This window comes from Coturnix japonica, chromosome 1 (genome assembly GCF_001577835.2).
Source record: "Coturnix japonica isolate 7356 chromosome 1, Coturnix japonica 2.1, whole genome shotgun sequence".
Classification (NCBI taxonomy): Eukaryota; Metazoa; Chordata; class Aves; order Galliformes; family Phasianidae; genus Coturnix; species Coturnix japonica.
In genome coordinates this window covers 19,918,682-19,946,176 of record NC_029516.1, presented here as the reverse complement: position 1 = coordinate 19,946,176, position 27,495 = coordinate 19,918,682, and the positions used below count along the sequence as shown (strand labels likewise).

Sequence of the window (27,495 nt, the reverse complement as noted above, 5' to 3'; positions counted from 1 at the left end):
TTTAAAAAGAGTTGGAAAAGGTTTCATCTTCCTTGGCAAGTATCTGTGGTTTTATTTTCTTTGTTTCTGCTTTTTACCTACTACTTTTTCAATTGCATTTTGCAGTGCTGCATCTTCTACTGGCATGCAGCTCCTCTCTTGTTCACCATGCTGAGGAGACTAAACACTGCAACCCCACTGACTTCACAGCTTCTGATTAATGAAATGCTTGAAATTGTTAAATATAATGAAACATTTTAATGGGAATTTTTCTATGAACCAAATGTTATAAAAGTGATTATAATGCCACTTATTGAAGTTGGGGTTGTAAGGTAGATGCCCTCATGCATCATTAAATAGGGGAAGACCCTTAATCATTTACTCTTGTATTTTTCACATTTGAAAGAGCAATTATAGATTGACATGGTTTAATAAAGCATCAGGGCTTCCAACATGAAAGAAGAAAAACATGAATTCTTCATCCTTAGGTCTTCTCCCTCTTTTTATAATTCTATTATAATAAAAAATAAACTTTAACTTGTAGATGAAGAATATGCACTTAATTATTTCCTAGCTAACTCAGTTCTTTTTCGACTTAGATAAGGTAGAGTCTTTTTAAATAATTACAGAAGAACTGCTTAAGGCAGGTTGAAGCCAGTTATGTGTTGCTCTAGAGCAAAAAAAGAAGAAAACATTTAGTCAGATTAGTGTGGAAATTCAATGCTAGGGATGAGAAAAATGCTAGCCAGCAATTCTGTATAATTCGTTCCACTTGTTAGTGGGGGAAGGCAAGGTAGTGTTTTACCTTTAACCCTAGGCTTTGTGCTACTCTTTTCTAGACACTGGCATTAATAATCACTTAATTTAAACATACTTTGCAAACTTTGTTTCCAGTTTATTCTTATGTTTATATATATACATATATATAAATGTATATGTACGTGTATATATATATATGTACATTGACTTCCCTGAGAAATGAAAGGCAACACAGAACCAACCTATTATTCTTATCTGATGACAGCAGTCTGTTTTCTTTTCAGTTTCTAACTTTTGGGGTATAGGCAGATTCTATGGAAACAATATTAGAAATCTTTAGGGCATTTGAAATTAAGGACCAAGAAAACTGGGGTGTTTGAAAAGGAAAAGCCAGAAACTGGTAAAAGGTAGATATCTAAGAACTACCAAGAAAACTCGTAAAAATACATTAATCTACAGCTGGAGGTGATCAAAATGATTATTCAGATAAAAATTAAGACTAAGACTAAAATAAAATAAGATATATGGAATACATAATAGCAAGCAACCATATTGATACAGCATTTTGGCAGCATATTAAAATATTGTGGAAAATACCAAGATAGATATGTTTTTGGAATGACAGATTGGCAAAGAACTGCTTTTTAAAGTTTGAATTCAAGGAGAGAAGGATAAATATTCTAGGATTTCCTGTGGTGTCTATCAGTATGGAAGTGGGGGGAGAATCTGAAGGCACTGCAGTTTGCCGATGTAGTGACGAGTCAGAGAAACAACTCGCAGCACTGTGTTACTGGATGATAAAATGACTGATGGAATCCAGTGTACTGGATAGTAACACACATGAGGAAAACCTTAAATGTGCATGTTGCACTGTGGTCAGAGGCTGCTGTTACTTAGAGGAGATTATGGTGTGACTTTGGGCACATCTATTGGAACATCACAATGCTTAGCAGTGAGAAGAATAGCAAGCAGAAAGTTAGGAATTATTTGGAAAGGAAGAGAGTAAATCAGCAAGCATCATTTATTTCACTATATAAGTCCTTGGTGAGTGCAAGTCTGTGAGTGACATAATGTGTGCAGTTCTGGCTACCCCATCTCCAAAGGGATACATTAGAAATCAGTACAAGACATAAATATTTCATCTAGAAAAAGTAGCAGCTCAAGGGGAAATGATAAATAAAAACACCAGTAACATGGAGAAGTTAAACAGGAAATAATTATTAACTATCTCTGGCTTCTACTGATGATGATCAGAACTTACAGGCTGCAATCAGGAATTCAGGAGCATCACATTTCTTAGAAGAAACAAAATAAACTGATTATCACATTACATATCTTTGGATGACAAAAGGATGTAGGTCGCTCTGAAAGTAATGCCTCCTATTTATTTCCACAGAAACTACAATAGATAAAAAGAGCTTTCAACTCTGAAAGTCAGTATTCCAAGATGTAGGGAATCAAGGAGGGTATCCTCAGACAATTGTTTTTATGCACCTTTTTCTTATTCTTCATCGTCCAGTTATGATCAGTAGCACTGGAAGGGAGGTTGGTCGAACTTTGATCTCACAGACTGTGTCTGGTTTTGTGTCTTTACCTGGTGATGGCAGGTTGGGATACTGACATAGCATTTCTCTGTAATAGGAATGTAAAAGGTAATACGTAACGTATTTAACTAGCCAGAAGAGGCAGCCAACAGACTAAAAAAAGCTCCGCAAAAGGAAGTGTACAGACTTTCCTTCTTATGCTTGCCTGTGGGGCTGGTGTAGAATTGCCACATCAAAACACAGCAGCTGCATATAAATCATTGTTCTGTTGGCAATTGGAAAATCTATAATAGGAAACAATCATGTCAGCTGGAAATCAGGTAGGTTTCACCCTGAACTCTGTGCAGTTTTCCCTACTTCACTGTAGTAGAACAGGTTGGATTTTCAAGATTTATCCCTGCCTTGGTAAAGATTTGTAAGTTGCTTCTGCGGCTCTGGAATTCCTTCCCTGTTCATTGCTCTTACTGATCAAAAGGAAGTTTGTTAGGGGGATGTTCTTTACTAGGAGAGTGGTCAGGTCCTGGAACAGGCTGCCTGGGGAGGTTGTGGATGCCCCGTCCCTGGAGGTGTTCAAGGCCAGGTTGGATGGGGCCCTGGGCAACCTGATCTAGTAAACGTGGAAGTTTGGTGGCCCTGCCAGGCAGGGGGGTTGGAACTTCATGATCCTTAAGGTCCCTTCCAACCTGGGTCATTCTGTGATTCTGTATTCTGATCAAAAAGAAATTTACATTCCCACTTTCTCTGGACATTGAAATTCACAGGCGTGATCTTCAGAAGTAAACATACATTCCCATTTTGAGGAAGTGGGAGATTAGAAGTGGGAAACCAGTCCCATCCACCCAGAGAATTGTAGTGTTGGTGTCTCCACCCAGACCTCTCCTGGGTCTGAAGAGCAAAGAGTTCTATGCTGTGGGACAAGAACACTCATGCATGTGGTTGAAACACCAACCTGCAGCACTTCCCATATTCCTTTCCTCTGTAGAAAACTAAAGCAAAAGCTTTTATACCCTGCATCATTTGATTTCTAGTGTGGCCTCTTGTCTGTGCTAAAGAGAGCTGTTAGATGGATGAAGGCAACCTTTACCAGCACATGACAAAAATTTGCCAGCAATCAGTGAAATGCAGGTATCCCTGATATCTCTGGGAACTGTCCGTGATGTAATGGTTAGAAGCAGTTTAACAAACCCCTGAGTTTTAGTGCATCCAATCTGTAACATGGTTATAACTAATTAGAAGAAATTTGAACTGTTTCGTTTTCATTTCCTCTGGCATATTGTATTTCGTCTTTCCCTTCATTTTAGAAGATAATATGTTCAGTTTATGTAGTGCAACAGAATATTACAACTTTAAAAATTCAGTGTTTTTTTGGTATGGAGACATTTTGTGGAGCAGTTCTAGATCTGCCATTTTTGTGCACGTAACAGTTGTGTTTTCTCTCTTACCCTGTCTGAAGTATTAGATTTGATCCAAAGCCATCAGCTAATGACTTTCTGCCATTAGAAGCAGGTAGAAGGAGAGGTCATCATTACTCAAGCATAACCATTGTACATGTGCAGCCATTACTTCTTAAGTTCAGCATGCACACCTCTAAAATTAGAGCAGGACATGATAATTAATAATGAAATGTTTTTATGACATTAGCAGAGAAATATGTCCTTCCTTTTGATGGATAGCTCTACTGAAATGCTCTCTCTAAAAGTTACTTTTATTAAATATTACAGGCTTTTCCATAAAAATCTATTAGCCTGGAATTGCATGCAAGCCTTTATTCACAAAAATTGCACATTAGAGCTTTAGCAGACAAAGGTAAGAATTAGACCAGGTCGGTAATAAAGTACTGCCTGTTACAGAAATGCTTGTGTAGTAGAAGTTTTTCCTTTCTGAGGACCATACTAGCTGTGCCTTGTAGTTGACAGCTTTGGATTCAATAGAATTTCAGTCAGATAATAAACGATATTTTTCTTGCTACCATTTTGGCTTAGAAAGTTGTCAAACTTGGAAAACAAACAAAAAAGAGACAAGGAACCCATACTTTTCCTGCCAAAATGCCATAGGCATCTTTTTTAATTTGTTAATGGAAGCCTTATTGTAAAGTGGTACCTGACATCAGATTTAATATTACATGGCGTGTTTTGTTCCGTCCTTGTCATTTTTCTAAAACCTCAGTGTTTACACTTGTAGCCACATTGCAGCTGTTCTTCTCTGATGGGATTTCTGTTTTAAGTCAAATGATTGAGTCATTTCACAGATAGAAATTTAATGATTCATAAGCAGCAGTGTCCTGTGTTTTAGTGCGGTACAGCATGTAAGTTAAACCCCTGGTATTCCAACAGCAAGATAGCTCTGCCTCTGGGGCTTTCAAATGAAACACTGACAAAATCCTGGAACAGAATAGGAAGGATTTATTGCCTTACACTGAGCAGAGCTATTGCAAGGTGAATATTAGATCCTACTTTGCCTCTTCACAGTTGAAAACTCTTTCCTTCTTCCCAGCACATGCTTTCTTTATGAACCTAATTATCTGCCTTTTGACTGCTCCACAGTTCTTCTCAGGGTGTGAACTGCCATCCACCATCAATTGGTGATTGAACCAAATCCCCAGACAGGCTCTGAATTGCCTGGCTGTGGGGTAAGAACAGCACTAGGCATGGGGTCACTAGAGCAACCCCTCTGTGGTGCTGGAAGGGCATTGGTCTTTTGTTTTCTGATACACCTCACCTTACAAAGTTCAGTTTTCCAGAGTTTATTAAGGTATGGCAAGGGTCAGTAACTAACAGCCCCAGAGGTGGCAGTTACAACCAACTGCTGGCAGTGCTTGCATGGGCTGGAAACTGGCAGGAGATGAAGGAAATTATAAAGGTGAGATTGGTAATGCAGGCTTAGTTGTGTTAACTGGGTGAATTAACTAAGCTTGGTGGAAATACAGCTATTTTGAGGCAAACCTGTAATGTTTTGTTTCTCAAGAAAAAAAGAAAGCGTGCTAATCTTCCAACATGCATGGCTGTTAGTTCTAAGATAAGCTTTTTCTAGGCTTTCTGATTTGGTTTCCATTTATACATACACCTTCCAGCTTCACGCAACTGTCAGGAAAATTAAGTGGATTAGTGAGTGTAAGAAAACAGAGTAGAAAGTAAGCACTTTTTTATTGATTTTCTGTTAAAAAAATAAAAAAATGCTTGTTTCAACTTCCATGTTAAAAAAAAAAAAAGTGCAGTTTGCTTGAATTATTGGCCTTTGCCTTTTGATTCATCAAAACTAGACAGACAGTGCCAGACTCCCCTCACAAGTTCCTTCAGTGCAAGTTTTGACTTTCTCCAAAAGGGTTGTGACAAACAGATGGAGCTGCTGCAATATCATTGTCACATTGAACACAGTATTTTGTAGGGACCATGTGAGAAACATAACCAGTGTTTAGACTTCTATTCATTACAGACAAACTCAAGGAGTAGTAAGAACAATATATAAATTTTAAAGCAAAAAATAATTTAATCGAAGTTTCAGTAAAAAAATAAGTGTAGCATATATTACTGTCATTCTGTCCACATCTTTCTCTTTAGTCAGGATGACAGGCTTCCCAGTTTTGCAGCTTAGTCATCCAAAGTGCTATGGGATCAAAGTTTTAAGTGGAGGAAGAGAGGTATTTATGGATGTTCATGTTTCTAAATCTCCTGTGTCTACTCTACACTGGGGAAAAAAACAGTGCTGGCAACTCTCCCAGGCCTAGGAGTGAAGCATTATACCCCGTCTGCATTTTTCAGTGACATAGCCTACCAGACCACTGTCTACGCTCAGTCCAACATTCATTGCATATCTCTTTCTTCTTCCTGCAGCAGAGACTCCTCATCCTTTTTTTACATCTCCCATGGCAACTTGGATTCTATATACAGATATAAGAAAGTGGGGAAAACAGTTAGATGGAGTGGGTATTCCCCTTAGCAGTCTAAGACTGATGTAAAATCTGCAGCATCTTTTATTTTTATGGCAGAATTGCCTGAAATCAGGCCCAACATTTAATGTTAAAGCCGGGGATATTGGCATCAGAATATTGCTTTAATAATAAATCTGGTAGATTCTTTGCAGAATTAAATCTATGTTATATAGAAGTTGTCTGTACTTTTTCACCCTATTTTGTATTCTCGATTAAAAAATTTGGTTACTTAGAAGGATTCAGATGAGTTTTAACAATTTGGTAGATGACCAGGACATTGTTTTTACTGGAATCATTATATTTGGGGTAGTTGTCATAAGTGAAATATAAGTGGTGAATCTAAGCATGGCCGCTCTTTTCAGTGCTACATACTCTGTTCTACACAGAACAGAGTCATACTGTTTTATACAGTGTTTTACTTTCTAAAATCAAGAGTTTTTTTTGTGGAGTCGTTCCTTTTATTCCACAAGTTAACTGAAAAAGTGTAGTGTAAAAATCAATTAAAAGTTGGAGCTATAAAATAACAGTTTCCTTCAGAACTGCAGTTTCCTTCAGAAGAATTGAGACTACTCTGGCCTTTGTGGATATGGTTGTTAACCTATACACACAAAATGTTCTGTGCCTCATTTTAAGGCCCTTTAAGTAGAATGGTAATCTCAAGTGCTGCATCTCAGCACCTTTCCATGCTCTGGGTTCTGGTAAGTGCATGGTTGGCCAGAACCATGGCTGACTGTGGCTCTGGTGGACTAGCTCATTCACCTCTGCACTATATTTAATTGCACAGACTAGCCCTGTGCTTGGTAAACATAAGCCAAGAGATCTCATAGAGCCCTGTGCTGCAAAAGGACAGACCTGTGAAGAAACACATCTAGCCATAAGCATAAGGAATAACACCACAGACTGTGTTTACACAGGCCACTGAGCTCAGTAGTTATATTGCGGCTGTATTGTCCCTTCTAACCAGAGATCTCAAAATGTCATAACAATGCAGTCAATTATAGAAGGGAGCCTTATCTCTTAGAGTCAGGCTTATATCTTCACTTTTGTGAAGAATTCTGGGAGTTGAGATGCAGAATGGCAGGTCACAGTCCCTGAGCTGTTTGGGTTGCTGATAGAAGCATTCATGCTTGGGGAAGGAGGCATCAGGTGATAATATGAACCAGTAAGCTTGGTCATATATCCTGCAAGGCACTAAAGTGTTAGTAATCATTGTTGATAAATGATTGCCATTGACACAATAACCTCATTTCTATGCATTCTTTTTTTTTTTTTTTTTTTTTCCCCCTGCTCTGTGAGAATATTAATAAAAATGTGAAAAAGAAGCTAAGAACTCCACTGAGCAAAAGGACATGCTACTCAGTTATATTCAGATATCTTGATTAGGCTTACAGCTGCTTTACAAAGGTGCGAAATGGCATGCAGTTCACTTCAGTGTGGTAGCATTAGTGGTCTAATGAATTCCTGCCAACTGCTGAACTGGAAATGGGAAGGGGAAAGTATAATCTTTGAGGCAGGCCATTTTCTAGAAGTTTCATTTCCCTCTTTTTTGGTGAGGAGCCCGTTCCATTTTCAGCAATGTTAATTAAACTGGCTTTGGAAACATGATTCCTGCTGTGCACTGTTAAGTATGACCATCTTAAGCTCCTTTTGTTCCTCCTGCAAATGCCACTAGATCTGCAGCTTTGTGTTCTACGTCTAGATCCGGCTGAAGATCCATGCAGTCAGCTGGGATAAGAATGAGATTTCTGAGTAAGGAATTGTCTGCTTCAAAGTATGATTTTAATGTGCTGAATCCTGTTCTTCCATAAGCCAGCCTTCTGCATGGTGCACTTGGATCTTTGTGCTTCGTGTAATTCTTTCTACATACATACATATGTGAACACTACAGGCAACCAAGTCCATACTTACCTCATGTATTGTCATAGTTCAATTATGCATAGATTTTGAATTAAGTCTCTTAAAGTATGTTTCTCTTACAAAGAACAACTTTTCTATGTTGTAAGAGAAGCATGTCACCTGCCTTGCAGCATGTTCTGTGTGCACTAGTGATTCTGGTCAGTTTGATGCTTTTATTTAGGAAAAAAACTGTTGACAGGAAATGTGTCTAAGTAAAAAAATAATGTCAGGACTTCTCTCAATCCCAAGTGCTTACTATGGCTTACATATGTATGCATGGAAATAAGTTTTTCTAAACCAATTCTCTAAATTTTCTCAAATCTGCATGGTATACATTTTTGCCTGTTCCGTTCTGTTGAAAACTCTATGTTAGCTTTACCTTACGCTGTTGCTATTGAAGAGGTGTTATGTGGAAGAAAAGAACAATTTGGAAACTTAGTTTTGTTTCTGATAACACCAGCACGTGCAATTACTTGGGATCTGTGCAGTTTTAAGATATGTAAGTTTTACTGTATTAATATGCAAGTTGTAAAATATCAGGTGATCTAAGTATGAATAGAAACTTCAAATGTGAAAAACCACCTTGAAGTTGTGATAACCTACTGCTTTCAAAAGAGATAGTTAAAGGAGCAAGAAAGCTTCATTCAAATGAGCTTCTGGTAATTCCTGATAAGCTAAGCGTCTCTACTAGAAATGTTCACAAGATTCTGAGTACAAACATGTCACCCTACAAACATTCCTGGTGGAAAATGCAGTTTAAACATCCTCTGGGTTCAGTTGCAGCAGCACAGAAATGTTATCTCAGTCAGTTTTAGTAATAAGGAATGAATGTCAAAGGTAGTTGCAGGTAAGTGAGGTAATTTGCAACTGAGTAAGAAAGACTGTTGTTACTCCATCAAAGTTTGCATTTTGATTTGAAGTTACTCAGATTTTTTTGCTACTGTGAATGAGGTTCTTTTTGTTTGTTTAGTACTATTTCTGATTAAATGTCTGTGTAGATGATGGACAGATCTTAGGATCTTAGGGTTCACACATTGTATTGGCAAGTTAATTCACACAGAATCACAGAATTTCAGGGGTTGGAAGGGATGTCCAGAGATGACTGAGTCCTACATCCCTGCTAAAATAAGTTCCCTGCAGTAGGTTGCACAGGAAAGTGTCCAGAATATCTCCATAAATGCAGACCTCACAGCCTCTCTGGGCAGCCTGTTCCAGTGCTTTGTTACCCTCACTGTCAAGTTCTTTCTCGTATTTGTTGGGAGCTTTCTGTGTTCTGGTTTTTAGCCACTGCTCCTTGTTTTGGCCTCATCCAATTGCCTCTCGCACTTAAGATATTTATAAACATTTACCAGATTCACTCTCAGTATTTGCTTCTCCAGTATAGCCCCAGGTCTCAGCCTCTCCTTATACAGGAGATGCTTCAGATCCCTTATCATCTTTGTTGCCCTCTGCTAGGCTCTCTCTAGAACTTCCCTGTCTTTCTTGAACTGAGGAGCCCAGAACTGGATGCAGTACTCCAGATGTAGCCTCATCAAGACAGAGTAGAGGGGGAGGGTTACTTCCCTTGACCTGCTGGACACACTTCTTTTTAGTGCACTCCAGGATGGTAATTGGCCTTCTTGTCCAATTCAAACAGTAGGAATAGCAAAAAGCAGTAGAAAAAATGTGCAATTTGTTTAGTAGATAGGAAATAACATCTTAACAATATGGGGCTTCTAACTTTTGAAGTACAGGAACCCAAGCTTTGAACACTGTGATGAACACTTGAACACTTCCTCATCATGCCTCCTAATCTAGTAGATATTATGTCTACATCTTTAGATGACTTAGAACAGAATAACACAAAACCACAGAATGGTTGTGGCTGGTAGGGACATCTGGGTCCATCTGCTCCAACCACTGCTCCATCAGGGACACATAGAGCAGACTGACCAGGTGGCTTTTGAAAACCTCCAATGAGGAGACTGCACAGCCTTTGGGCAACCTGTGCCAGTGCTCCATCACCCACATGGTACAGAAATGCAGTTAGAACCTTCAGTGTTTGTACCATTGCCTCTCATCCTGGCACTGCACAACACAGAGGGGAGAATGTCCTCTTTGCACACTGCCTTCAGGTATGTATGCACATTGATGAGATTACCACAGGACTTCTCTAGACTGAACAGACCCAGTGCTCTCAGTCTTTCTTCACAGGAGGGTTGTTCCAGTCCCTTCAGCATCTCTTTCCAGTAACTCCTTATCTCACTTCTACTGGGGAGAGGGCAGAACTGGATACAACACTCCAGGCATGGAGCCTTAGCAGTGCTCACTAGAAGTGAAAGATCCCCTCTCTAGACCTTTTAGGGGTACTTTGCCTAACACAGCCAAGGATACCATTGGCCTTCTTTGAGGCAAGGGTCCATTGCTGGTGCATGTTCAGCATGGTGTCCACCTTGACTCCCAGCTTCTTTTCTGCTTTCCAGCTGTGCAATTACCTGTGTGACCTGGTGCCTTCAGTTATTCTTTGTCTGGTGCAGAATTTGCACTTTACTGCAGTGAACTTGCTGAGGCTTTAGTCAGACTATTTCTTCAGTCTGTCAAATTTCCTCTGGATGGCAGCACAACACACTGGTGTATCAGAGAATGAATCCAAGTACATCCAGTCTGCTCAGGAAAAAAAAAAAAAAAAAGGAGAGATAGCTTGAGATTTCAGTGGAACACAAAGTTCGCCAAAGGCAACACCAAAAGTGAGGTGATATTTTAAAATAGTTTGGGAGGGAGGTGAGGAGGGGGGAAAGCAACAGCAGCAATAAAATGGAAATCATAAAAACCTTGAAAAGCACAAACTCAGAACCAGAGATAACTGGTAACTACTTGACATTCTACTTTTTTACAGGTCAAAGTGCTGTTAGGCTATAGGCCTCTGTCAGTGGATCAATAAAATAGGTTTGAGCTTAGACATTACTTCCCCTTGTATATGATTCTTCTAAACCCGACTCTGGAAATAACATATTGTGGTGATCTTGAATACTCAGACTTACATTACCATGAGCCCACAGCTCAGATTTTTGTTGCAGCATCTTTTAGCCAAACTGATGTATTGGCAGGGCTGGGACTGGACTAGTGGTGGTGTTGCTGTCTGTGTTGAGGCTGTGATGTTACATCAGTTTAAAATAACATAAGAAACTGACCTTTTTCACATGAACAAAAGGAAAGTGGAGGTTTCAGGAATAGGAGGGGAAATGTGCTTATTCTTGGCTGAGACATGAACACTGAGTGACCTCTGATATGCAAGCAGCATTATGTGCTGTTGTTCTGGGGCCAGCAGCACAGCATTCAGCATACAGCAGCTTTCTAGCATTGTTTTTAAAAAGATGCCTTTTGAGAAAACATTGTAATGGTCCCTCATATTAAAAAATTGCATTTCTGCATTCAGCTTGGGGTCCTGTCAAGAGCTCTGCTGATGGTACATTACATGTAGATGTAATTCAAGCTGTTGAGGCAAATTCTACTCCAGATACCAAGTATTTGTCTTTGGAGTGCTCTGATCACATGGTTGCAGTGCCTTCCCTCTTCTGATGTCACACCGAGCTCATGATTCGGGCTTACATTTCTAAGTGACCCAAAAGGATTTTTTTATGTCCTCTCTCACAATGCATTTCAAAATACAGCCCCTTAATATTTTCTTTGTTTATCAGGATAACCTAATAGTAAAATATTACATCAGTATCTGGTTCTTATACTGCATTTCTGTATTTTATTGTGTTTTGCTTTTAATGGAAGCTGAGATTTTATGTAGTTTTGTGATTCCAACAGTTGGTTTAATTGTATTACAACCACTTTGAGAAAAACAATCATTTGCCATCTAAGCATGATATATACATAGAACACATCACAGATCACAGTACCAGTATGGGGGGCAAGGACTGGGGCACAACCCAAAAAGTGAAGTGTAACCTTATTCCCCATTCCTTCTCTTCCCTGAAACTATAGAATGACCTTTCATTTCCTGTAGCTGTTACAACAAGAGCATCAGCTCCTCAGAGATGAGGTTATGGACCTATAATGTTAGAGATGAAAAGGAGCAGTGGACACCGTCAGGATGCTATTTGTATTCTTACTGATGTTCACACTTAAACATAGCCAGTAACAAGCAAAGAAGTACAAGACTGAAAAAAAAGGCATAACCATCTGTTGAACTGTTATCCAAAAATCTGGCTTTCAAACTAGTGCAAAATGTAGCCTGTTTTATGGTTCATTACCATTCATAATTTCAGCCAATTAAATTTTATTTCCCAGTATTTTATGTGTTTGTTTTTTTGTTTTTGTTTTTGTTTTTTTAACATGTTTTTGCAACCATTCAGTTTCTACATATTTGTATTTTCAGATATATAAAATGGCCCCAAATCTTTTCTCTTGTTCTGTTTTGGAACAGCCAGCAATAAGCCAGCAATGACAACAGAACAAGTGAATAATTTTGGATCTTTCTGCTTTGAAAAGAGATCAGTGTGTTTGTGCATCAAACTGTAGCCAGATTGGCTAGCTTGCTCCTTTGCAAGAGATGATTGCAAGCCAGATCAAAGGCAAGAATCTTGTCCAAGCTTCCACTGTAGGTTGAGTTAGAAACCATAGCATGCAATTGAGATCTAAGACAATGTCAGTTACACTTTTTCTTTCCCCTGTATCTTGTTTGATCTTGTCTTGTGATTGTTCACTGCCAATCTGAAGAAAGAAATGCCACTGATAAATCCAGACAAACAAGACAGTGACTTGCAGTACGTACAGTTCAGATTAGGTAATGCTGAAGGGGATACCAAACAAAATAGAGTGCAATGGTTGAGAACACTGCCACTGTTATTGTTCCTAAAACATCTGATTGGTTGACAAAAGTTTGATGTAAATATAATCAATGTCTCAAGGAAGTATCTGGTCATTCATAGCTCAGCACGGGATTTATGTTATGGGGAGAAGTTTCAATTCAGTAATTTCATGTTTATGCAGCCACAAAAGAAAGCTTATTTTAAAACAGGGAGATGAGAACATCTGGGGACAGCTGCCTGGCTCAAGCTGCAGGATGCTGCAAGGAGCCATCGCTGTCCTCAGCCTTCTAGCAGCTCCTGGGCCATGTATCTCAGACCCTTTCCATCCAGCTTCAGGACTGAGCTTTTCTTGAATAGTTACTTTCTGATTTTCAATGTGCTAAATTACCTCAGCCACAGGTACCTGATACACCTGTAGGCTGACGGGGTGAATATACTTCGAGGACATTCCTACAGAGAGGTGACACTTCCAGGTTCCCGTTTGGTGGTGGTGTTTTACCTGCCAATAGCAGTGCACATAAGGACTTTCTGGCCTGCTCAATCCAAGACTTTCTCTATTTTCAGTCACAGGTATGACTGAATCAAAGCCCACTTTTAGAAATGTGCCTGGCAAGCTGTATTGCCTCACTTCTTCAGCGTGGGTAAATTGGTTAAAACAGGTGTAGTCAGGGAAAACGAATGGATTTCTTAGTCCCTGACACCCCTAGTTTACAGGTAAATGCTCTTCTAGTTTATATGCTTTTTCTGAGACCAAAGGGAATCTTTATGTGAAAGCTTCATGACAAAGTACTGGCAGCAGAGCAATAGAAGTAAAGCTGCAGTCTCATGATGATATCCTAATGGCTTTCTTTTTATTTTAAGATACTTTAAACTAATCCCCAAACTCAGCCCAATCTCAGTCTCCAATGCAGCATTGTTTTCAGCTATTAGCAGGTGGTTTTTAAAGCCCTCTTTAGATGATATGCGGGGCCCACATAGTGAAGTCAATTGTTAGACAGGATATAATTTAGACTTCAGCTCTTCCTCTCAGTTTGAAATAAAATGATTACATTTCAGGAGAGCCTAAGGGAAGATTAAAAGTTTTATATCAAAAGTTGAATATTTTCTTTTGTTGTGCACTCTTCTTTTAAAGGAAATGGTATTCATTTAAAATAATGCATGTTCTGATGTATTTGAAAAGGCACTACTCTGCATTAAAAAGAAATTCATAAAGTATGCATGTATGGGAGAGGAAGATTGCAATCTTCATTTGAGTGTTTAGCTAAAGGTTTTTTACTCTACCCATTCTGTATTGTTCCTAGAATGAGATAGTTATCTGCAAAGGCACACTGTAAATAACAGATGTCCCACAGTGTTTAGAGGGCAACAGGTAATGTGACAAAATCCTTTGGGCGCTCCTCTCCACAATCAGGTTATAAAGTCATATTATAACATCTCTTCCATACTGGGAAAAAAAAAAAAAAGTCCTTACCTATCTTTAAACTTGTTAGATATGGTTTCAGGCAGTAGATCAACATAATTACACTTCTGGTAACTCCTGTGACACTTCTCATTTCTTACATTCTAAAGATATCCAAGGGCAGAGGCCACTTGTAGGATATCAAGTTGTAAAGCTGATGCACGTGTTAGAAATAAATGGCATAGTACAGGTATGAGTAAGAAGTGAAGACATGAACAAAAGGATAAAGTTTTTATCCAGTACAGCCAGATAGCTTTTACTACTGGTATCAGTGAGGCTGTATTTAGAAAAGATGCCCAGGGCACATTTGCAAGAAGGCACCAATTAAAGGAATTCCTGGAAGCTTCCTTAAAGCAAATGTATCTGCAGTGAAGTCTCCTATAAAACTTTTTCTTCTCATCCAACTGAGCACAGATCTTCCAGAAGCCATCAGAAGAGCCTAAGTACAGAACTGATGCAGCTTAGTAGCCTTTTTTCCTGCTTATTAGAATGAAGAGTGTGAAAACTGTTACTGTTATCAAGGAGCATGGTCACTGAACTGTTAAGTTGAAATTTTCTTGTGATATTATCAGAGAAGAGATTAAATTATTTCACTACATTATTCTGCAATCTAACTATATACATTTACATGTTAACAGAAATGGATGCTGCCATCTTAAGGCGCCACTAGCGTAGTTTTATATTCACATGTGTCAGATAAGTGGTACTCGTTTTACTCACCTGACATGGGAATCAAAGTTAATATCACCCAGTTAGCCACCATTCTGCCCATTAAAAAGGCAGATAATTATAAATATTAAGTTTAGCTGCAGATTTAAGGATGGAGGTTCATGGAACAGAGTGGTTAAGATCTGTGTTCAGCTGACATCTCTCTCAAAGGTTACGAAGTGTTAATGTGCTGTTATTCCAGGTTTCTAGGAAAACTGATGTGATGTGGAATTTAAGACGACAGCTAATGGCTACTGAAGAAGAAGACGGTTTATCATATCCACCTCTGAGTGTGACCACAGGAAATAATACATGCATCCTTTTCTATGCTAGTAATTTCAGCCTTGTTGCCAATGATTCAGTTTTAATAGAATTGACAAATGCGACGTTTACTACGCGGAGTGTGGATATTTCTTCCTCTACGTGCTCAGACACCAACGCAACGTGAGTAGAACAAGAGACTTTAAATTTCACATGCATTTTGTTCTGGAAGCTAGCAGCTAAATGGAAAGAATAGAAACTTAATTTTCTTCTACTGAAGCATACCAAATAAAAAATACTAAATTCAATATTCTTGAAAGAAGAAGATTGAATCAAGACACAGCAGTTTTTCTGATGCTACATCTATATTTACTGTTTTTTCCTTCTGCATTATTTAGTTGCTTTCTTGTTTATGTTTGGTCCAAATGGGTTTCTCTGTGCCTGATCTTGCCATCACAGAGATCTCCACTAGCATTAACGAGATGATTGTTTCATTGTAAAATTCCCTTGAAGTGTCGTATTGCCATTTGGTAGGTGGTACTTCAGTTGGAAATACATTAATGAAACATGATCTCTGCTTTCATTTGTTTTGAAGCACCTGCTCTGGGTTAAAAAGAAAAAAGGCTATAGAAATATTTTGTCATATTTTTCTGTGTGCTTTTTGTACTGTGAACCTTTTCTACATGACTTTTGTAATTGCCTATTGATTTAGAATATTCCTTCTGATTGAAATGTCACAGTGATTTAATTAAAGCTGACTACTCTAACATTAAAAATCTTTTTCTTACTCTTAGACTGTCATTAAAATACACAAAGCCAGTGAATGGAATCAACAGCCTAGAGATAAGGTAACTTATGATTTATTCTTAAATAAATCTTTGTGATGTACAAAGCCCATTTGTAAATTAAGACAAAGAAAAAAAAGTGGTGAAAAGGTTATTAAAATCACAGTTTTGTTTTTTATTGCTGAGGAGTTACCGTATAGTAAAGAATATTTAAGCGTGCTCAGGTAAAGTTCTGAAAACAGTGTAAACAAACAACCATTCTGTGAGACAGTGGCACACAAAACATCTTATTTTAAGTTGGAAATAATTCCAGGAGCTGAAGTCTGCTTGCCTTGCCAGGCTTTGTGTTTCATCCTGATATAGATTGCCAATGTACTCTGTTGGAGTTAGCCTGTGGCTAACGAGGGCTGCAAAAACTGATAATTTTTCTGCTCTGTAGATGATGACAAAAGCAAGCTTCTTCCACCATGAGAACAGGGAAGGGAAAATGAGGCAACAGGAGGACTTAGGATGAAAACTTGAAGAGAAAACATGCTGCTTTTGCTCTCTCTGGTGGACTCCAGGATAGCATCTGTACTGCTGTGAGGATTGCCATACAGCTGCTGGTCAACAAACCTCAGTTCTTTCCTCAGCAGCAGGAACAGCAGTTAAATGTTTTCCGTAATCTCTGTCAAAAACAATGTGGCTGGCTCTTTTCATTTCAGTTTCTCTCCTGCTTAAAGAGACAGTCATGCCATTTTAGGCCTCTACTAGCTCCCATAATACAATACTGTGTGGTATATAATCCACACTTAACAGAACCAGGACAGCCCATTGATCTTTTCATGATTCGGGAAGACTTCGTTTACTTTGCTCATCCCAGCATGTCTGTTCTCAAGAACTAAAACCCACAGAGAGACATTATAAGTTCTGTTTTCCCCTGCTTGTTCATTTCAATTACATTTGTTGTTGAAGATGACTTCTTAGTAAGATTACATTCTGGCTCAGTAGACAGGACATGAGCAGGGCGAAGAGGTGAGAAGGCATAGAAGACAGAGCCATAACTGCATTATTTTTTCTCTGCAAAGGTCATTTAATAAAATAAAATGACACCAGACAGGACCATGGTCAAATAGCTCAATTTGTTTCTGACTGAGCTCAATAAACTCTAACCTCAACAGCATAAACTCAATCCAGAGCTCATCCTTACCGCCCCCAAGCCACATTGCGCTGAGCAGCTAGGCACAGCCCACCTCCTTCCTACAAGCAGCTGCAGTAGCTGCCTCTTCTTATGGAAATGTGCCTCTCTCTTTTCTCCAGCAAGAGCAATGGTCACCCTCCTGCACTTGCCATAGAAGGGTGAGCTGTTCAGGTTTTCTGGCTGCTTTGAGAAAAGTGAAGTAATGCTCCACCAGGAGTAGGAGCAGTGGGCAATAGATTTTGCTTGAAGAAGCACCTCAGCTTTCCCAGCAGCTGACGACATCCAGCTGTTCACACATCTGTCATCTTTTCTGGAGAAAGGTACCAAATTGGACAGAAGTGCTGAGCATTAGCTGGATAGAGCTTCATTTCTCTATTCCCTACTTAAAGTTCTAAGAATGTGACTGTTCTTGTACAGCATGTATTAAATGGAATTGCTCCAAGAACTGTGGTGCAAAGTCTGGTACATTTCAACTGTGCTTCTCTTATTGGAACAATGGTAATTCCAGATAACTTCCTTTTCAGAAACATTTCTCCTTGCAGTGAATAGCCACGTGAAATGGTGATCAGCAACAAGTAGAGACAGTTAGAGTTCAGAGGGTTATCCGCCACAAAGGGAGTCTAGCATGCAGCCAAGAACTGTTTGTGCCACAATAATTAAAGAGTATAATGGCTTTGTGATAGTTCGCTTCCTGTATTGGCTGTAATGTTCAATGTGAGCACAGCATTTCCTCTGAAAGGCAAGATAAAGGCCTTCTAAAACTTGTTTGTTCATACAGTGTGTTTCCAAAGAATTTCCTTCTTTTTGTTTCCTTGACTTCTTAGCAAGGGTTCAGAGCACACTCAGCACTTGTGGCTGGCACAAGGTTTAAGTATGGTTATGTATATGTTACGTATTTATGTATATTTATAAATGGCCATGTCCTTAGGTTGAAGAAGTGCTTTTAGAGCCTGCAGCTGAAAATTCAGTTCAAACTGTGCTATATATCAGGAAAAGATTCTCACAATTAGTATCTATGCTAATGCATTTGTAAATGTTGCACCTTTATCATTATAACAATAGGATAATTTTCCATATAAACTTATATGTTAGATGCAGTTCTTTTGTTCTTTTTTTCACTGATGTTTATAGCTGAATATAGTGTGGAAGGAGCAGTTTAAGTTCAAGAGAGGAATGACAAAAGACAAAACATCCTTTTCTCACCTGATTGGTGCTTGGAGTTCTGTGATCTCTTCTGAGAATTTCAGAACTCTTCAGTATTATATGAATCAAAAACCACTGATCGTTAACAAACAATCAAACAAACAAAAAAACACCATAAGAAAACAGCTCAATGTAGTAATTTGTTATTTTACTCCTAAGAAACATTGATTGTATTGAGTTTAGGCTTTAAGTTGAATGGATGATATGCTACTAAAAGCAACTGATTTAAAGAGTCGATAGAGAACACTACTACTCTATATTGTGCACTGTTTATAGGCAACTGCTTATTTTTTAAACCTGTCATCATTGCATTTAAATATTACCCCAGATTTTAAAATCACACACGGTGATGCCAATAGTGGTGTGGATAGACATTACAGTATTTCATTTTGAATCAAGTCTGGATTACTCTTAGAGACTTTTTGTGGTTATGTGACTCAGCAAACTACAGAGAGATAAATATGTAAAACAAGTGGGGACTAAGTATGGAGCAAAATATAAGGAGAAAAGTTTATCACTTCCTGAAGAGATAACTTGATTACCTAAAAACTACTGGGTAAGAATGGTAAAGATTAGGACGTAGTCCTGGTATTTATAGATAAGAATTTACTTCTGTGCATTCTCAGTAATTTTTCTTTCAGAACATTTGTTTATACCGCAGTGGTAGTAACACTTTTAGTTAAATCCCATGGTTGTAAACTACCAGAAACTGTTTTTTGCAACATGAGAAAATGTTCATTTGTGGCTAAACAGCTACAAATCAGGAAAGTGGGGCTGAGTAACCTTCCTCCCATCTAGTGAGAGAAAACTCTCTTGTACTGTAAATGCAGACATTTGCAAAGGTAGATTGCCACTTAAGCATCTAAACCAAAGAATAATTACAACAAATCAAAATGGTTATCATGGCTGTACCTATCATAAAAGCAGGGTTTTTTGTTTGTTTTTTTTTTTTTTCCAAAAAATCCCATAAATTGTTTATTGAGAGCCACTGCAGGCCTATTGGCAGTGTCTTAAGTTCTGGTCCACTCATTATAAACTGTTGGCAACTGATGAGATATTGCATCGGCATAAGCCGTTGAAGAATGAAATCACATTGTTTTGCTCCTTGCCTGCCACAGTTTGTGAGATGAAACTCAAAGAAGCAGTAGAAATGTTCACAAAGGGTATTCACTTATGAACAGTCCTAATGACGTGAGACGCCGGCTGTGATGTACCTTTATTTGCCACCAGTGCTTTATCAAATTAATGTTAATTTTTTCCTTCTGGCATTCTAACTTTTTTTATTCTGTTGTCTTTCTAGGTTTTTAATGACCAATATGTTGTATGGAGGCTCAGATAGAAATTGGTTCACTTTGGATTCAGTTGAGATTGTACAAGATGAAGGAAAACTTGCAAAGTATAATGTATCTGTCATCTCTGCTCCTGCAGAGTACTCATTTCATTGTCAGCTGGTGGGAACAAGTAGTCTCGATCTGGCAAGTCTGATTCCATCCAACTTAGAAGCAATCAACTGGGATGTTTTCATTTCCAGGTTCCAAGTGAGTACACACTGCTATTTCAGAGATAATTCCAAGAACTATTACTTGCTATTGTAGGTGCCGAACGACACAAATTCATAACGCCCTTACTTTCAATTCAACCTGAGGAAAAATGTAAAAGAAAATCTGTTCCCCCTAGGTGAGCTATTCAAAAAAGGGGTAAAAGAGATGGCAGTTGCTGAACAGTAAGAACATGGAAGTGCAGCTGTGAAAAACAAAAACTCCAAAGTTGTCCACAAAAAAGAAAAACCAATAAAACTAAATGCGCTTAATCAGGCAAAGAATGACTAAGTCTCCATGCCTGTTTAATGAATTGGGCTGCTGCTGGAAATGCAGACCTCTTAGGTGGGTGGCTTTATGCTGCTTACTTTGTTTTTGCTTGATTTCTTTGCACTTTGTTTACCTAGAAAAGTACAGCTTAGTGTGGTTACAGCTTTCAATGGCATAGATAGTCTGAACTCCTACAGACAGAAACAATGCCCAGTAGGATTAAATGTAATGGAAGGTTTGCCATGGATTTCGATCAGGAGAAATACCAGATACCACATGGCCCAGAAGGAAAATATTTTGCTTCTTCTTTGTTGTTTTTTTTTTTTTTTTTTTTAATGAAATACAGATCTTCCCTTTATTTTGTGTAGATGTAGATGACTGGCTATCATTGCAGGCACTGATTGTCAGTTAGGGAGAAATACATCAGCAAACTGGACTCTCTTTGTCAAAGATGAGCTAATCTCATAACTGGATACAAGTGCTGATATAGTCATATTAATAATTTCATTATCAAAAAATCTCAGTGATCTGAATTCACATTTAACACTTCAGTTTAAGCACTGAAATCTCAAAAGAATGGCATTGGTAGTGAGATTAACTTTCCTCCTACTACCCAGAGCTGCTTAGGTCCATTGCAGATTTGGATTCTAAAAGAAGATGGAATGCAAATTTAATATCTTTAGTCATTATTCAGCCACACAAAAACACCAGACCTAAGTATCTCTGGCAGCCTTCCTTCTGAATCATTGTTTTCCGTCTTCCCCTCTGCAGACTGTAAGATTAAGTCCCACAGTTTTTGAGAAGCAATACAGCAGTACATACCATTGTTGTGAAGGTTCCTCCTGATGGTGGTGCTTTATGGAAAGGCTCAATAATGTCTGAGTCCAGGCAGCTGGATCTTGTCTAGTCAAATCCTTGAATTGCAGGTCACAGACTTTGACATCACTAGTCTGAACTGTGAGAATACTCAGGCTGTGAAAATACAGAGGGTCCACTTACAACAACAACCTATCTTTTCCTAGAATTTCTAAATGAATTGGTGCTGCTATCTTCTCAAAGCCTAATGAGAAGTCTTGTTCCATCTTTAGCAGGCATCCATTCAATCTAATTTTAATAAGATAAATAATAGTTTACCCAACTTTCTTCTTCACTCCTATGGAGCAACAGCTGCTTTCACTGCTCAGACAACAGAACTTTCCTTTGGAAGAAGGCCTTTTTCTCTAATCTTGTCTTTGGTGTTAAAAACAGTCCGGAAAGTCTTTTTCTGAGCATTTTTGTTATATGATTCCCTGTCAAGCCAGAATGTCACCATTTTTGACCACTTTCTAAGTTCTGTCTAAACTAGATCATACCTTCCCAATTATCTTCTACTGATACTTAAAGAAGTCTGAATGGTATCACTGTTGGTCTTTGTCCAAGAATGAGATTTGCTAACTCCCAAGCTGTGTTGCAAGATGAAAAAAACACGTGGGATGTGCTTAGTGATTGCAGCCAGCACAGAAGCTGCTTGTTGACACTGATGATCATGACTTTCATTGTCAATGTTATGCAGTGAGTCAGAAATCAGGACCCAGTGCCAATCTAGATGGTACAATTGCACTTTGCAACTTTGGAAGGTCAAAATAGTATCCCCATACTAAAGAGGTTGTGGCACCTGCACAGTGAAGGCTTCCTTAGTATGTTCCAGGGCCAGGCTGAAATGGTGCAGGCATTGCTTTAGTTCCGGCACTAGCTTGATCACTGCCTTGTAAAGAACCTCCATAGGATGCTATTTAGACAAAGCCTTGGCCTGCAGTGTCACCACTCACAGATGTAAACTGTACTAATATCACTCTGCTATGTTTTTCTTTTGTGGCGAGAAAGGTTATTCTGCCATTATAAGTCTTATCTTTTTGAGGGGCTCCAGGGTTTTGTAAGAAATTAAAGAGGAAGCAACCACCAAGTACTGCATTTCTTTACTATGTGTCATACTGGTTTTCAAACCAATTTGCTCTTAACAAAAATTGCCAAAAACTTTAAAGGTACTAATTTTAGGATTCTTTCTGGCTGAAACATTACTATGTTCAAAAATTAGATGTCCAGCATACATTTAAGAACAATGGAAACAAGAGATCTTATTTGAAGGCTTTGTCAGAGAGCAGATGATGAAGAGACTCAATTCAGGACAAATAATTTAAAACATATTCAGTAAATGCTTGCTAGTATGGACAAGATGAATAATTCTAGTCCAAACAGTAAAACCAGAACTTCCGCAGGAAGTGAGACTTGGATCCTGTATGCTGTATTTTGCATTCATAAAAATTAGAGGAATTTAAGTGATTTTAATTTCTTCGTGGTGGAAATGCTGCTAGTAATGACATTTTTATCGCCTAGCTGCAATGTAACACCCCCACAGGAATGATAAAGCTTCAGAAAAGCAATAAAAGAATCCCACATATAATTCTTCTTGAACGTAGATATCACATCTTAAGAATGTACAATTAAAGCTTTCATCTCAGAGGTTCAATAAGCATAATCATTCTTTAAAAAAAAAAGCACCAAAAAACCCCACAAAAAAAAACTACCACCAGTAGGATCGACAAAATAAAATACAGTATTTCTGGCTCTAAACTAGAAGTGATAATGTCTTGCTAAAGCAAATATAGGTGCTGAGTGCTTCAGAGATTTCCTGTAAACGTGGTAATGCAAATGCACTGCTTTTCAGAACTTCAGTCTTTTTTTTTTCCTACTGAAATAACATAAATCATCACCTGCTTTTTATTGTAAACAAGTTTTTCAGGTTATATTTCTTGACTACAATTTACATTTTCATCTGTTGTCAAAGCAGTGGCTTAACAAGAAACAGCTTTGGTAAGCACCTGTATTCTCTGGAACTGCGCAGTTATCCAACCCAAAAGCTTATTGCCAGTAATCCCGCTTTAATCAGAACTCTGACTGCCCATAGTGAAAGCATTTAGGATTTGCAAGATCTCACTCAGAAACGTTCTTCTACAAGGTCCAAAAAATCTCATGATGTTAAAATTATCTTCACCTCCATGTTGCCTTATGCCTGCATATGATAATAGCTTTATTAATCAGCATTTCACAAGGTATAGGCATTGCTTTTAACACTTATTATATGCACATTAACTTCAGTTGCCTGAACCATGAATTAACTCAGACTCCGAGTACTTACTGAAGTAGCGTTATCTACAAGCTACAGACAGATTTCTTTAGTTTGTTCAGCATCTTTCGTAGGAAGTGCAAAATTAATTAACACAAAAATGTTATGTTAATTTATCTTAAAGCATAGAGTAATCATGGAGAGGGAACACATAAATTAAAAATCCATGATCTTTTTTCCTTCATTTTCTTCCACTAGTTTCCCTTCCTTCTGAAGGAGTGCTTCTTTCTGAAGGAGTGGGTGCTTATGTCATTATGTGCCTGTTTGTTTTTCGCAAATTATCTTCCCTTTGTATCTTTTGAATCCTTTAACTGGTTTTAACAAAAGTTTAAGTATGGTATCAGTCTCAGAGGCATTCAATTTGTTCATACCTTTTGCAAAGCCTGGAGATCTATCAGAATAGATAATTGATCCCCAGGTAGGTCACAAAATTAGTTGACTTTTCTGAGGATAATAACAGCCATGAGCTCAACCAGTAGCAGATCTCAAGAAACCAATCACAGAAGAAATATTACAGGTTTCCCAAAGCATGTGAAAAGCCTATAACAGAATCATAAAATGGCTTAGGTTGGCAGGAACCTTAAAGATCATCATGTTCCATCCACCTGCTGTGGTCAGAGTTGTCAGCTCCTAGATCAGGCTGCTTGGGTCCCCATGCGCAGGTACTGTGGGCAACTCTTCCAGTGCTCCACCATCCTCTGTGTAAAATATTTCCTCCCAATATCCAATCTAAATGTTCTCTCTCTTTAGCATCCCTTCTTTCTGTTGTATCAGCCGCACCACTCTGCTCAGTGTCATCAGCAAACTCGGTGAGGGTTCACTCAATCCCCCTGTCTGTATCACTGATAAAAACACTGAAGAGTACCAGTCCTAAGACAGACCCTTTTTGAGCATAACTTGTCAGCAGCTTCCAATTGAGCATAGAGCTGTTGACCACAACCTTCTGGCTGCAAAATTATTTATCTACCAAGTTGTCCAGCCTTCAAGTCTATATTTCTACAATTTAGAGATAAGGATGTGGTGGGGTCCTATTGGAGGTAATTCTTACTTCTCATTAGTCAGAGGAAGTATGCTTTCCTTTGCCTGTGTCCTCTGCCCAGTGTGCCTATAGAATCCCCTATTGTTATTTTTTCGCATCCTTCACCAAGTCCATTTCCGTAAGTGGGATTTTGTATGTGAAAACACAGCATGGAGTCCACAACTAAATGGAGGATAAAAAACCTTACCAACTGTTTTCTTCTTAAACTTTAACTAAAACTCAGCTAAAATATTATGTATCATTAAATACATTTTAAAGTAGGCTCTAGAAGTTCTACTCATAAAGGAGATATTATCTAAAAATCTCAAGATATTTTGACAAATCGTATCATTTGAGGAACATTACCTCATATGCCCTTGAATTCCCTGATTCTGAAGTGGTCATCGAGCTATGCTGATCACACATGCTGCGTGATCAAAACTAACACAAATTTGTGAAGTGGGAACACAACCTCTCTCCTGCCAAACAAACAACTGCTGCATATTACATTTTTAAGTGGAAAGGAGACCTGGAAAATTGTTAGGCAAGGTATTTGTTCTCACTCTTTTTAAAGGGCTGAGTGAGAGAGGCATACATCCTGAAGGTAAGGTCTATACTTTACATTTAATTTCACTCATCTGTCTTTCTTCCTTCTCAGATTCAAGGATTCAATGTGGAAAATGGCCAGTTTTCCTATGCCAGTGACTGTACAGGTTTCTTCAGCCCTGCAATCTGGATGGGCTTGTTGACATCTATAATTTTACTCTGGATCTTGACCTACGGAATTCACATGATCATGCAGCTCACAACAAACAGCAGATTTGATGATCCCAAAGGTCCAGCTCTGTCAGTTCCTCAGACAGAATAGCCATGGATTTATTTAATACTGCTTCAGCGTTTTCTGGGTTGATATTTATGATTTTTCTAAGCCTTCTACTTTATGACATGTGTAACCTGAAAAGATGTCATCGTGGAAAAGGATAATCAAATGACATATTAAACAGATACTTATGGTTAGCAAAAATAATAATAATTCTACTTGTTATTAACTTCCTTTTTTTTTAATAATGTTCGTTATTGAGGTCTAAGGTGAGGTTGTCAAGATTATTACTCTAGTTATTAAAAAGACCAGAACAAGCTGCCTTCAGATTAAATATTTTTGGCAAAGAAAGACTATCACAACAGAGAGAAATGAGAAGGATTTATAAATAACTAATTCAATAAGAAACTGAACGTATTATCATACTAAGTATGATTAAATGTGCCAATGCAGATGGAAATAATGTAATTTTCTTAGCATTCTTCCTTTGCCAGGTATCTTTGGAGTAGTTTTGAAGGTTGTACAAAAGAGGGGAAAAAAGATAGTGGTACTCTACTGTTTAAGTCTGAATGTGTTTATGGTCATCTCACTGCTTTCAGAAGCCTGATAGAGCTCAGTGTGATTAATTCTTTTGCAATTAATAAAGATGCTACAACCTCTCACTGAGCAATCTGTCTGTGGGGGGAATTGCTAAATATTATGGGACAGTAAATGGTAAAATGGTGAAAAAAAGGTAAAATAATATTCTTATTTTTTTGTTAGCAATGTATTGTTGAGTGTGCATGTTTTATTAGTTTAAGAACAAAAAGATACAATTTAACAAAGTTATATTAGTCACATGAGGAAAATTCTCTTTTTTCTTCAATCTCGGTCCATCTCACAGACAGTGATTAAGAGGAAAGATGGTTAGAATCAGCTTTTTAACTAAGCCAGTAATAGTTTATACTCGTCATTTCTGGATGCTGCATTTTTGCTTCGAAGCCAAAGAGGTAAGTTAAATGCTACCTGGAGCTATTTCTTCTGAATCATTCAGTCCTGACTTGGAAGACAAAAAGGAAACTGGTGTATAACCAGGAAAGGTGACTCCACTGCTGTAGTATTTTCCCCAAATGTTTTTCAAAACCTTGAGGAATGCTGCCATTTGGTCTGCACAAAAATGCAGTGTTAGAAAGACACTTTTTCTTAGCAAAAATAAGTTGCCAGGAGAGATAACTGTACTTCATTAGTTCTCTCTTTAAAGAATGAGTCTTCCCTGAAAATTGACATGATAGTCATGAAATTGATAGCTAGAACAGACAAAGGACATCACAAGGGTTTTGGTTTGTTGAAGACAGCTTTCTTATGACTCTTCTGTAGATTCCCCAAAATTTGAAATAGATTTTGTTCACTGGTGATGATATATGAAAACTGAAGAACAGCTACACAAGGCCACCTAGATCAGAATCCAGTACCCAGCAGCAGAATGAGTACAGTGAACATGTACAAGAATAGTGCTTCCTGCAGACATTCTCCTGGTCTTAGCCATTTAAATTCATGGACTTCCTCAGCCAGAGATGGTGACCGTGTTTAATAACTCTCAGTATACCTACATTCCTGAATTTGTCCAGTTTCCCCTTTGAGCCCATGGACTCCTCAAACTCACAGTATCCTGACTAAAGTGTGGCACTGAGGATAGGCTTAACCCTCCCTTGCTTACCTAGGCTGGACTTGGAAAAGAGGAGAAAATAGTCTCACATAAGCTGTGAAGAGGCAGGCCTCTTCCAGAAGAGATTGAGTTGTAAGAGATGTTGGAAGGTAGGTTTGTTGGATTAGCATCAGTAAAAGTGGAGACCTCAGAAGAAGGGCAGACTGAACAATATGCTGTGTTTGGTATTACACTTTCCAGGCTATGGTAGAAAATACACTGGGGGGGAGCCACGCATTGCAGCGCTGGATGGGGCAGGTTTACTGTTGCGAGATCTTTGCTGGGAAGGAGCAGGAAAGGAGGGGAGTTAACTGCAACCCTCAGCATCCTGCGGCCCAGGTGGCCTGGGCTCTGGGCACCATGGCTGATGCCTCATCCCTCATGCCCAGGGAGGTGGTGGAGTCTCCTTCTCTGGAGATATTCAAGACCTGCCTGGACGCCTACCTGTGTGACGTGGTGTAGGGAGCCTGCTTTGGCAGGGGGTTGGACTCGATGAGGTCC

General features: G+C 38.5%; 1 protein-coding gene across 2 annotated transcripts in view; it reads left to right on the top strand.

The window, feature by feature from the left end:
• ATP6AP1 (ATPase H+ transporting accessory protein 1) overlaps positions 1 to 25,972 on the top strand; it is a 48,645-nt gene extending 22,673 nt beyond the window's left edge. For both annotated transcript variants that reach the window (XM_015853014.2, XM_015853022.2), the window contains exons 7-10: positions 15,275 to 15,516; positions 16,128 to 16,181; positions 19,802 to 20,039; positions 25,149 to 25,972. In XM_015853014.2, the coding sequence (XP_015708500.1) occupies positions 15,275 to 15,516; positions 16,128 to 16,181; positions 19,802 to 20,039; positions 25,149 to 25,358 (744 nt within the window). In that variant the 3' untranslated portion in view covers positions 25,359 to 25,972. The remainder of the gene's footprint in view (positions 1 to 15,274; positions 15,517 to 16,127; positions 16,182 to 19,801; positions 20,040 to 25,148) is intronic.
• The last annotated feature ends 1,523 nt before the right edge of the window (positions 25,973 to 27,495 follow it).